At 45.1% G+C, this 13834-nt stretch overlaps 1 protein-coding gene across 1 annotated transcript in view; it reads left to right on the forward strand.

Moving 5' to 3' along the window:
- SEC24A (SEC24 homolog A, COPII component) overlaps positions 1 to 13834 on the forward strand; it is a 595056-nt gene that overhangs the window by 466407 nt on the left and 114815 nt on the right. Inside the window, exon 18 of the mRNA XM_085617984.1 lies at positions 2001 to 2176. Coding sequence (XP_085474110.1) covers positions 2001 to 2176 — 176 coding nt within the window. The remainder of the gene's footprint in view (positions 1 to 2000; positions 2177 to 13834) is intronic.

Genomic DNA, 13834 nt, shown 5'->3' on the forward strand with positions numbered 1-13834 from the left:
GGTCTGGAAGGCACAGCCTTATCCTGGCTCTCATCCTTCCTGACACAACGATCTTATCAGATCTGGGAGAAGAACGCCCGCTCCTCCGAAATGCCCCTCCAATGTGGTGTGCCTCAGGGCTCCTCCCTGAGCCCCACATTATTTAATATCTATATGTCCACATTGGAGGAGGTTATCTCCCCTTTCGGAGTGAGTGTCATCAGCTATGCTGACGACACACAATTAGTGGTGTCTCTGTCCCACCCTAAACAACAGAAAGCTGATCTCCTCAACTGCCTCACGCAGGTCCATCATTGGATGAATAGATCAGCGCTAAAACTAAACGGGACAAAAACCGAGGTCCTTGTACTCGGCTCAAAAGGAACTTCACTTCCTCTGGACATGTGGCCAACATGTCTAGGTCCTCCCCCAGACCCAAAGACAGAGGTGAAAAGTCTGGGTGTTTGGATTGACTCGGAACTCTCATTCGCCCCGCAAGCAAAGAAGGTCGTAGGGACCTGTTTCGGTCTTCTAAAATCCTTGAGGAAAGTCCTGCCCCTTCTTCCTCCGAAATCACAAAAACTATTAGTCCAGGGTCTTATTATATCAAGACTGGACTATAGTAATGCGATTTATCTGGGTGCACCGGAAGCAACACTGAATAAACTGCAAAGGATTCAGAATACTGCTGCCCGGATCATTACCAACACCCCGGCAAGATCATCGGCCAAACCTGCCCTCAAACTCCTGCATTGGCTCCCTATAAGGGAGAGAATTAAATTTAAAGCCTTGTGTTTGGTGCACAAAACTTTGAACAACCAAGGCCCCCCAGTTCTCCGCAATTTCATCACCCCTTACATAGCCACGAGATCCCTCCGTTCCAACGCAGAAAATCTCATCAACGCCCCAAGGTTTAGGAAAGCACGTTCAGGAGGAAGACGGTTCTCGGTCCATGCGGCCCGTCTTTGGAACTCCCTTCCTCGGGTTCTCCGTCTGGAACCCCAATACCTTTGTTTTAGGAAACTGCTAAAGACACATCTTTTTCCCTAGCTCCTATGTCCCCCTCGTGAACTCAGCCTCGGTCCTCAGTTTTACTGTTTTAGGGTTCTTCAGCGCTGGGATACCTCCGGGTGACTATGCGCTTTATAAAAATAAATAATAATAATAATAATAATAATAATAAATAATTTGAGTGTTATGACTGTGTGCCAGCGAATAGGAATTACTAACCCACATCGCTTCCCTTGAGTAGGCCTTGGACTGGTTTGCTACCCTGAGAGAGTCAAGCGCTACAATGGGGTCGTTCTCAGTGGAGGGCCAATCTGCACTCATTACTTGCTCAAGCCACACAACTAATGGCTCATTTCCCAGCATTTCCTTTTTTATGTCACATTGCATTACTTGAACCAGTTTGCAACCCAGTTCTCAAATCGGTTTGCAAACTTAACAGTCAAAGTATATATAAGATTTATCCTGTTTTGATATACATACAATTTTACGTGGTTTTTGGAACTCCAAACCATAAGCCATTTTTATTTGGATTATTAAGAATATTCCCAGATATCACTACTTTTTAATGTTTTTAATTTTGATTAACTGACTTGCACCAAAATCCACAAAAGCAAAGTTTGGCGTAAATCCGGTAGTTTTCTTATATGAAACCAAACATTCCTATGGGAATTTAAATGAGATCCTTGCCCTCCCCAACCAATCTGAATGAAATTTCAGATAAAAATCAAATGCCCTCATTACGATAGACGCAGTAAATTGTGGTCCCTGCACAAGCACCGCCACGGGGCCTTCAATGATGGCCTAAGTGACTTTTTGCATGTTTGTCAACCAAGACTGCTTATTAGCCAATTCAGTCTCTGCCACACACGTTTACACAATTTCTCTTGTGATATTATAATGGTGTACTGTTTATTGGTGTTGATTATTTCCAACAAACATTATAAACGTGATTATTATATTAGTGAATACTGTTTTGAAGCTTCTTTGACGCATTAATCTTTTCGTTGTAGCTGTTGATCGGACTATCACAGCCAGCTTAAGCGATGCTCGAGATGCCCTAGTCAACGCTGCAGTAGATTCCCTTTCTGCATATCGCACAGCTGTCCTGACTATTCAACAGCCTGGTCTAATAGCTCCTTACTCTCTGCGACTGTTCCCTCTTTTTGTATTGGCACTGTTGAAACAGGTAAGAACATTGTTAACTCTCTTGGTAGTCTGTGCTAGGTTCTCATGTGTTAGCGTTCCTCCCAGTTACCTCACAATCCTGTAGTCACAGTAAGTTATAATAAATAGGTATCTGGTTTTGTTCATTATAACTAATTCCAATGTTTTAATGTTTGTTATAAATGTCATCATGCTGATCAGATATAAAAGGTCTTCACTCTTATGCAGACCTTTACAACTGTTGTTTTTACATCAGTATTAGTCCTTTCATACCACCACAGTTAAGGCTTCCTGCGTCATATTAATATAGATTTCTGTACTGAAGGTGTTATAGGTGGTGATTTTATGGTCTCTCATCAATGGATTGTTTTAAATAATAAGGGCCTCTCCAATAAGTAACTCATAATTAATTACCATATTTTAAAGTTTTTGATATTTTAAATCTCTAGGGGGTATAATACAGCCTTCTGCTGTACAGCCCACCCCTCATTAAGCCAGAGGCAATGAATATAAGTGAAATAGAAGGGTGTCATGTGCCCCTCGCCACATTCTACAGCGGCAGACAATCATTGTGCATTATGCTACTAGAATTCACCCTACCCCTTTCAAAAACACTGTTTTGTAGGTTGTTTGTAATAGCCTATACAGTTTTTTAGCTTTATTTTTGCACTGTCTTCTCAATCTGTCATTAAGTTATCTAAACTCTGCTCTTCCTGTACTGAGGGAATGGCCATGAATACTAAATGTGGCCATTGTAATATGTGCTTGCCCTTTCGTCTAATACAATTTTTTAAAAGCATTCAGTTGGTTTAAAGGCCATTTTCTAATTATTACTGGAACCCGGGGACCTACTCGGAATGATTTTTGGAATCCAGGGACTTCCACCAAGTCATTTCTAGAAGCTGAGGAAGCATTTTTAATTATTTGAACCATAAAAAATGCAGAAATAAGCCTTCGCCAAATACACAAATGTTTACATTTTATTTAATTCACAAACAAATATAAAAAGAAATCAACATCTAAATTTTAATCGGAAGGTAGGAGCTTTTGTAAATTCAATTAAGACCACTCATTGTCCATACTATAATCTGTTTGATGCACTTGTGCTGCTCTAATGAATCAATCTGAGGATGCTGACTTAATTTTTAGCCTCCAATTTCAAATTCCTTCAAATTTGCAGGACGTTATAACATTTTCATCTTTATATTTTGCTTCTTTATTCACATACACTTTATCAATCTGTTAATATTATTAAGTTTTCTGAGCAGTCGGGCCCCTGAGTAGGCTTTGCGCACCACCCCGGATGTGACGTCAGTGGAGTCCATTAAACCCCTCCGCCGACGCGCCAATATCCGTTCCTTCTTTTCCGCGCTTACGATGTGGACCTGGAGCAGAATTTAGGCCCTTCCTCTATCTCATTGTCGAACAGTATGCCAATGTCTTTTGGGTTTAAAACCTGTCGTTCTTGTGGGAGGCAAATGTCCATCACGGATCCACATACTGTCAGCATGTGGTGTCTGGGTGAACACCATGACTCCGCAGACTGCGGCTCCTGTCATCGTCTCCGGCCGAAGGTGTTGAAGGTGTTGAAGGAACGCAGCATGAAACGCCTTGCGGCGCGTGTGTCAGATGAAACACAGCGTTGTTCGTCTTCCCCAAGACCGGGAAAAAGGTTGGAGTTGCTCAAGCAAGGAGCCATCGCCCTCCCACAAGGCGCCGAAGACCCAGCGTTCCAAGTGTAAGTTGGTCGGCGTTTCGCACCTTTCGGTCACAGAGGCCTCTCAAGCAACTCCGTGCCTCCTTGAATATCCTTGAGCCAGGGCAAGCTTGGAGCAGATGATAGAATATTTTTTCCCTTCAGCCGATGTTCGCTACCTCGACTCCCTCTGGTGCGGTTTACAACCCCAAATAGGTGGGGAGTACCCCGGCTGTCTCTTTGCCGACTGCATCGGCCTCTGCCACAGTGGGGTCCCCTGAATCTGTTAGCGGATTCGACATGGCGCCGGTGCACAGCCCTCCGGGGCTCTCACCTTCGGCGTCTGTGCCTCTCTCGTCTGCGACGTCGACAGTGCCACTCGATGCGGACCCCATTGATATTTCTTTTTTTTTTTTTTTTTAAAACCTTTATTGACATTTCAATCAATTACACATATGGGCCTACAACCCCCGGGGCCGGCCGCTAAACAATCAGAATAACAGAAAGCAGGTCTATCACAGTCAGTACCTCGGGGAGCAGAATCTCGACGCTAGCATTCTCTCAGTCTCTGAACAGCCCAAGTAGGAGACCAGGATAATAAAGGTTTACATTTTATAATAGAAAAGGATGGAAGGATCAGGTGCCAAACAGTTTCCCAGCAGCGAAAAATGGCAGGCAGAACGATGAACGTAAACAATACACAGCAGTCTATCTAAGCAATGGCGCTGAAACAGGAAGTTCAGGATGTAGAGGAATGACACGGCCATTTGCGCCTGCAACCCCCTGCCCCAAGACCCAGGAAACTCCACGGAAATTATGGCACTCCGGAAACAGCAGTGATTAACAACAAAGGAGTACTACCATGCTGATCCCAGAAAAGGACAAAGAAGAATAAGAGAAGAAAAGGAGGCCATAGAAAAAGAGATGAAAGACTAGAGGATCCAACCCCCCACCCTGCACCTCTGCAGATGAGTATGGCCCCCCCCCCCCCCCCAGCAGTGTGCCTGTCGCCCCGGAACCAGACCCGAAATATAGAAGAAACAGAGAAAAGAAGTGGGAAAAGAGCCCCCACCAGACGGGGGGGTAGAGAGAGTATTAATAAACTGGAGGAGGGCCTGCAAAACACGCCCCCGGCTTCTCCCTCCCGCACCACACGGTTTCCCATAAAGCACACAATAAAGAACACAAAATCGACCCTGTCAAAGAGGAGTAAGGAGCATTACGCACTTGGTACACTAACAGTTATGCCGTGAGAGCACACAACTCCCGAGCCCGCCCGCCTAGTAGGTGACCACCTCGGAAGGGTAAGCATCATCCTTGGCCACTCTTTGCAAACCCACCCATGCATACCCCTCGTCCCAGTGCCATGTCCAATGTTACCAGGAAGAGAAGTGTCCAATAAAACTCAGGAAGCGACACACACAGGTAGGGTAGAGGGCTCTGAAGATCGACACAGTCAGCTCTAGGGAGGATCGTCTTTCCCGATGCCGAGCCAGGATTTACACTGCACACCAGGCCCAGGAAGGCGGAATCAGCCAGGGCGGGCGACCGTTGCTTGGACGTTGCCTGGGTCGTCGGAGACCGCGCACGGGACAAGGCCACCACCCCCCACTCAGGTCCGAAACCTCCGGGACAGACCAAATCCACAGCCAGCTGATCGCACGTTAATATACTGTCCGGAGAGTCCAGGCGTGCACTATTCACAGGGGCGGCCACGACACTGTCCCCCCGTGCGCGGCGTGAGAAGTCCCAGTGTACCTGGGGATAGGCAGGCGGCAACTGTTCCGACGCTGATGTCACTCCATCGAGCTTGCTCCCCAACACCCAGGCTCCGTGAATCAGGGTGGAGTGAAGGGCACCGAGAGCCTCGAGAAGGTCACCGTACCCCAGTACAGCTCCCGGCGCTCGCTCCGCTACGCTCCTCAGAGTCGCACCCTCCCAATCCTGCTGCAACCCGGTGTACAGGATGGTGGACTCAGGCATACCAAAATGGCCGCTGGGTAGGTCCATCCCAGATCGGGCCGGGGCTCAGACACAAGCGCCTCGGGTTCCATGGCACTGGTAACTGGGTTCCGAGGGCAGGCAAACAATGTGTCCGGTGTGTGGTCACGGGCCACGGTCGTCCCACCACGGACCAGCGCCCACGAAAATCCGGGAGCAGCCCGCAAGAATCGGGACAAGTTACGGGCGGCGTCCGGGCAGCTCACCGGCGAAGGCTGAAGCAATCACCGGAGAGTCTTGGAGTTGCCACCACGGGCACGCACTCGTTCAGCTACGCTTAGTGGTAGGAGCGACCACGGCGAAGCGCAGTCCGACATTAGCACCACTCCGGCAGTCCGACCACACCCAGTCACCAAAGGCCGTTGTTGTTGCACTGCCGCCCGGCCACGGCGTTCACTCGAGGTCCCGGCTCCGGGGCTGCACAGGCCGCAAACTTCAGACGGACATTTCTCCGGCGGTACCGCTGCCAGAAACTTCGGGGTCACACGGCCGGTTGCCGCTCGCGTTCACCAACCCGGGTAGATGGCGCAGGCTTGTGGTAAATAATTTTCCTTTACCGGGACTTAATTTGATACGGAAACATAATAAAACAGCTCAGTAAAATGAGAGGCAGAATCCGTGGTATTAGAGGTTCGGAATGGGCTTTATTCCAGTGAACGATTACAATCGGTTGCTCCAAGTTCCATCACCACGGAGGTTCAGGAAGTGAAGTACATACATTATTGACATGAAATGACTTTTATAGATCATACATTACAATGAAGCGAATGCAATAGGCGTAACAATTGATAAGGAAAATGACGATTTATCTGCGTAACCACAAATGGGTGTAATAAAGAGTAAAAAGGAACATAATTGGTTATGATGTCACATATAGGTGGATCTATAAGATAATACTTGGCATAGATGCGCGCGCAGCAGCATGACGTGTGATTGACGTGCAACTAGGGGGTGAAGGGGACTTGACATTTAGCTCTACATGTGGAGACAAGAAGTCTGGGGGGTCAAGTCAACCTAATCCCAAATCATATCTAACATCCTATGTTTAAAGAACTATGTTATCCACAAAAGAAGGACTCTCGGACAGAATCTATTCTATACTGACTGTGCGTGCGTGTACAAGCGTCTAAGTGTCTACACTAAATGCGAAGGCAGGAATCTTCCATAGTAACAGGGCTATGAATTACTTGTATAAAGACAGAGAAGCCGGGCCTTTTGCTTGGTAACTGGAAGAATGTTTACTTAAACTACTAGGCAGGAATGCATCGGCTGAGGGGGAAGCAGATAATTCGAAGGTGAAATACAGTTCTTGGCAGAGAATAGGCTGATGTCAGGCTTCGTGAGCCGCGCAGAGAATGAGACAAAGTTCATGGTCACAGATGCAGGCTCAGACTGGAGTTTTCAGAGGCAGAAGGCAAGAAGAGTTTGATGACAGAATCAGGGCCTACTTGCCTGGACTGAAAAATGGCATAAGTGAACCATATAAAGCCGGTGGCCTTTCATATTTAGGAATGGAATATCCGGCCTAGTCATGGCGGATCTGACAAAGGACATGTTGACGGTGGACGCACATGTGTTTGCGTCTTCATAACTGGAACTGGAGGGAGCATACATGTACTTGTAACATGCACATAGAACCGTTGGGGTCCAAGATAGGGGACATAACTGACCAGAAAAATCCATATTTCCACATTCCCTCCTTGTCCCCTACTTGCCCGTCAAGAGATATCAATCTTCATTAATCCATTGATCTGTTCATATAGCATCATTTGTTCTTCTTTCTTCTTTCGTGACAAATGAGATCTTGGTGGTGGAATACACGATGTGGCACACAGACCACAGATCGCTGGTCCACATTGTAGACATAGACAGCAACTGAATAGTATGAGAAGGCCAATACCTAGGAAAGATAGGACCTTCCATCCAAGGGTAGATATTATACTCCAAAACCAACCGGACCAAGTCCAAGTGCCTGGGTTCTGGTGTATCTGGCTTACAATCTTATGAAGGCGAGTTATAGCTTTATATACAGATGGCGAATTTTCTGGTATGAAAATGCAACAGCTTGATCCGATGACCCTACAAGCTCCGCCCCTATCAGCCAGGATGACGTCAAGGACAAGACGATTTTGAAGCACAACAATCCGCATAGCAGACTGCTCTTCTGTTAAATTGCCTAAAGCGGAAATAGTTTCATTCACTACTGCTTCAAGGGTTCTAGTTAATCTACGTATCAGCTTACTATTAGTAACAGTACCTATATAGGGAAAGATGCCTTTATTGAAATCTGTGTATTTTTCCCATGCTGTTTCAGTGTAATCGACAATTGGGAGATCTCTCCGCTCTCTATTGTGTACTAAATGAATATTTCTATAATAATCAGGAGGAGCTAGGAAAACAGGTGGCAAAAGGAATGCAATGTAGCAGGTACCATCCCAATCTAGAGGTAGACTCATATATGCAGTCTGACCACATATAAAGTAGGAGTGGCGAGAAGCTCTAAATGAAGATTTGCCTTGATCACTGAATTCTACTATAGTAGTGCATTTACTATGGCCCATATGTATGGAACCAACCTTTCTTACACACAATTCACCCTTCGCTGGGAATACTGACATGGTGGGTAAGACTAGTTCAACTTCGGATACGACATTTAGAATCATGAGATTAGGTGTAAAATTACCTAATCCATATACTTCATTTTCTAGATCAGTTCCTGTTCTTTTGGGGCGACCCTCCTTGTCAGGGTAGCAGACCTTGAGTAAAACTAGGTTCAGGTTTCCCCATACCCACTGATCTTGGTAAACTGCTGTGTCTGAGTCTATGGAATTGATTAAACTAAACCATGCTCCACAGGAGCCATTATGCGTAAACGGATGTGGAAAGAAAGGCAAGACTCCTTCATAATTCTGATAGGGAGGGAGCCGACCACACACCCAACAATTGGTGGCATTACTAGTCTGATGGGAATGATGTAACATACTAATGAAAGTGTTATTGCGCAGCGCAAGTCTATAAGACAATTCATGCGGAGGTAAGTCACTAAAAGAATGTTCTGCGGTAACATTGTAAACGTTTCTGGCAATAGGGTAATATATGTGCAACAATATACTTGCAGTAATTATTAAAAGACTTAAGGAAAACAAGATTATTAATGTCACTATGCAATGGCTACGCAGTGATTTACAATACGCCTGTTGTTTCAACATTTTCCGCGACTGTTCATGATTCAGGTCTAGAGGATACATGTCAGAGACAAATTCAACCGCTTCACCTTGGAGAGGACTTAAACAATCAAATTGTCTGACGTTCTAGGCCTCAATTTTACTTTATAGAGTTCGGTTTTAGTCTTTTCAACCAAAGGAAGTTTTGAATCAGTCTGTGAGGGAGTGCAGGGCACAATGTCTATATCCGAGGATAGTCCATGAAATTTCTTGATATGACTTGAATGAATCCAGCCCTTGCGGCCCTCGATCTTCACGGCTGTCCTTGTAGTGAGCAGAACCAACTTGGGTGTCTTCCACCTGGGCTCCAGCTGAGTCTTTCGGTCGAAATTTCTCACAAATACGAGATCACCCGGAACTACGTCATGGGGTTTCACCTCAGTGTTGTCGGGAAAGGCTGCAGCTACCTGTGAACGACAAGATTGTAGTGCAGACATCAAGGAAGCCAAGTAATCTGTCAGCATATTACAGTCAACATCAGTTATTTTGCGTGGTATAGGCGTCCCCCACATATTTGGTGGTCTGCCGAAGATCACCTCATACGGGGATAGCCCTGTTCGAGAGTGTGCTACCATTCTTGTGAAAAAGAGTGCAACTGGTAGTGCTACTACCCAGTCGACACCTTTCTCCCTGCATATTTTGGACAATCTAATTTTCAGGGTCTGATTATGTCTTTCTACGAGACCTGCTGCTTCGGGGTGTCGGACACAGTGGAATTTCCACTGATAACCTAACAAAAGTGAAACATGTTTCATTAATTCGGATGAGAACGGCTGGCCGTTATCTGAGTAGACAACACGTGGTAAACCGTATCGTGGGAGGAATTCTCGAACTAACTGTTTGGCAGTAGTCGGGGCAGTGTAATCTGAAAACGGGTATGCCTCCGTCCAACGGGACAGAGCGCAGACAACTACGAGAACATATTTGAATCCTCGACATCGTTCCATCTGGATATAATCCATCTGGAGCACTTCAAAAGGGTGATCAGGAGGATGAAATCCACCCTGTTCTACGGGAACGCTTTTTCCTGGGTTAAACTGACAACAGATCATACAGGTACGGACCTTTTGTTTGGCTGCTGCTCGTAAATGTTTATTGAACCAAATGTGTTGAATGCTGTCTAGCATAGCTTTTTCTCCGAGATGTGCTGGACTATGTGTAGTGTTAATTATAACTTGGACCATTGAATCAGGAAGGAACCACACAGACTTTTCCTTCATCATCCATCCTTGGTCCGTTTGGATCCCTCCTAATTCAGTCCATTTCTTTATTTCGTCTGGTGTAGCATATGTCTGTATGTCAATTACGTCAAGAGTAGGATCTTTAACTGTCATACAATGTGTCGGCATCGGGACTATTGTCTTTGTCATGTCGGGGGTTTGAGTTTGAGCAGTCTGTTTAGCAGTTCTGTCGGCTAGATCATTGCCTTGAGAAATGATATCAGTAACCTTCGTATGAGCCTTACATTTCATAATTGATATTGCAGTAGGTAGATGTATTGCATCTAATAAGGCATGAATGAGGGGTCCGTGCTGAATGTGGGCACCGTGGGAAGTTAAATAACCTCTCTCTCGCCACAGCACGCCGAAGTCATGTACAACTCCGAATGCATAACGTGAATCAGTGTATATGTTGACTTTTTTACTTGTGGCTTGAATACAGGCTTGTGTCAGAGCGATGAGCTCTGCGGCTTGAGCCGACAAAGTATTTATACGATTAGTTTCAATGACTTCAGTATCTGTTGTGACTGCGTAAGCGGCCACTAACTCTCCTCTACTTGTTCTCATACATGAACCATCTACATACAATGTCAGGTCTGGATTTGTCAATGGGACATCGGTTAAGTCTTGTCTGGGTTTCGTCGTGATAGTGATAACTTCAATACAGTCATGGGCTAGTGGGTCTGTTCCGGTTACTGGCAAAAGTGTGGCAGGATTCAATGTGTTACAGCGTCTGATTTCTATATGTGGCTGAAACAATGTAAGCTCGTACCCTGTAAGTCGTGCTATAGTCAAGTGTTGTGTTTGCGTTCTATTTACAAGAACCTCTACTGCGTGTGGTACTTGAACTGTCAATGGATGTCCTAACACTATGGCATCGCTTTGTCTGATTGCTAAAGCTGTCGCTGCCACTGATTTTAGGCATGCAGGCAAAGCCTGAGCTACAGGATCTAATGTACTAGAAAAATAAGCACATGGTTTGTGTGCTCCTGCTTGTTCCTGTGTGAGTACTGACAAGGCAGTACCTTCGCGTTCTGTAACAAAAAGTGTAAACTGTTTTCTGTAACATGGCGTTGCTAAAACAGGTGCTTGACATAAAGCTTTCTTTAGGCTTTCAAAAGCTTGTGTATGTTCCTGAGTCCAAGGGAGAACAGTCGATGTGGCTGCCTCCTGTGTTGTCAACTGAATGAGTGGTTTTGCTAGAAATGCATACTGAGGGATCCACTGCCTACAATATGAAGTGAGGCCTATGAAAGCCCGCACCTCCTTTTGCGTCTTGGGTATTGGCATGTTAGCTATTAACTGAATGCGGTCGGGTGTAAGCTGCCTTCCCTCCTTGGACAGCGAGTGTCCAAGATAAATAACTCGCTGGACACAGAATTGCAGCTTAGAAGAGGACACCTTGTGCCCCTTTTCGGCTAGAAATTGTAAAACTGTCAGTGATGCTTTTTCACATTCCGGTTCGCTTCTTGCGGTGATCAGCAGATCATCGACGTATTGAAGCAGGGCAGTGTTAACTGGCATGTGGATACTGTCTAGTTCTCGTTTCAGTGCTTGGCTATAGATGCTGGGGCTTTCTGTAAATCCTTGAGGTGCGCGTGAGAATTTAAAGCTACGTCCATTTAAACTAAATCCGAACAAATATTGGCTTTCCGGATCTATTGGGACGCTGAAAAAGGCATTTTTGAGATCAATTACAGTAAAGAATGTTGCTTCGGAATCAATAGCTGTCAGTAATGACGAGATATCTGGGACCACAGGGAATTGTGGCACAATGCATTTGTTTAACTCGCGCAGATCAATAACCAATCGATATACTGGCGGGGCCTTTGGATCTGTTCGTTTAAGAATCGGAATTATCGGTGAATTACATACATTGGAGTCTGTTTCCACAACTACTCCTTGGGCGATGAGCTCGTCAATGATTTGTAGTAAAGCCACTACAGCATCTGGTGGTAACTTGTATTGTCGCATTCGTGGTAGCACCACTCCTGCCTTTAATGTGACTCGATATGGTGTAATATTCATGCGTCCAACATCAGTAGGGCCTTGTGCCCATAGATGTGTAGGTAATGTCTGTAGTCGGGGATCCATGTCTCTAGACACATAATGGCCTTTAAAATCACGTAAAAACAACCTTACTCCTTCCGGAGAACAACATATTATGGCTCCTAGAGCTTTCAACGTTTTTATTCCTAGCAAGTTTTCTGGACATGATTTAGTAAGCAATAAATCTGTAGTTCGGGTCAGAGGTCCTATCGTAAGTGGAAGTGGCTGTGACACTTCATTAACAATAGGTTTTCCTGAAAAACCAAGGGAAATATTCTGTGAGCCTGAGAGGGGTGCCCCTGGAACTTCACTACGTTTTATGGTCGTTCGACTTGCCCCTGTATCGAGTAGAAATTTTCTATCTTGGCCTAATAATTCACTATGTATATAAGGTCCTTCTTGATCTACAGGGATCTCGATAAGGGGTAAGTCAACTTCCCTCTCTAGGCTAGTTCATGTGTATCTCTGATACTCAGGATATTCATACTGTGTGGTCTGATACATTTGTCGTGTTGTTGTCTGTGTGGCAGCAACAGGCAGCGCTGGTGCAGCTGGCACAAACTGTATTGGCTGTTGTGCGGCTGGCATGGCCTGTGCATGCTGCGGAGCTCCTTGTTCATTCTGATCTTGTCTAAGTGGCCGTGGTCTTTCTTGTGTTTTACCTATGGCGATATTATGTTTTAAAACTGGACAATCGTGTACGTAATGACCTGGCTTTTTACAATAATTACATGTCCCTTTTACAGGTCCTGCTGAATCGGAATGTGTCATACCCTTTTTATGTCCTTCAGCTGGAACTGTCTGGGAAACTAGCATTTTCATTTTCGTGTCTTTCATGCGTCTGTGTTCATGTTCTTGTTCTTCTCTAATTCTATTGTGATGGTACTGTAACATTTGTAACATTTGTGATGGAGTGTTACCTTGCCAGGTACTCTCGAATTTTAATACTCTATTCTTTACTGGGGGCAGGGCATTTTCTACTAATTTTGTTACAAACAGATGTGGGTATGATTCGCTACTTGCTTTTATGCCACTATTTATACCAAAACATTTTTCAAATCGGGCATAGTAATCACTAGTGTCTTCATCTTGCTTCTGTTTACAGGCTGAAATTGTACCCCAATCTTCCTTTTTCGTAGTTAATAAACGTGGCAGTACCTGTACTAGTAAACCTGGTAATGCCTTAGTTTTATCCCCAAGTCCTGCTCCTGCAGTTCGGGCCTTTTCTTCTGCTTCTAACACTGACCATTCTATCTTTTGGTCTCCTACCTCCCACTCTTTTTCCTTGAGTTTCTCATAAATACCAGCAGGCATCAATACCTTTAATATTGTCATAATGTCGGGATAGGTATACTCTCCCATGAGTAACATGTCTTTAATTTCTCGGTGAAAACCCGCTGGGTCTTTGTCATGACTGGGTACCACTTTCTTCATTTGTAACAATTCTATTTTTGATATGGGCGTATATACAAATACGCGTTTAAACTCGT

Source organism: Triturus cristatus, chromosome 7 (genome assembly GCF_964204655.1).
Source record: "Triturus cristatus chromosome 7, aTriCri1.1, whole genome shotgun sequence".
Classification (NCBI taxonomy): Eukaryota; Metazoa; Chordata; class Amphibia; order Caudata; family Salamandridae; genus Triturus; species Triturus cristatus.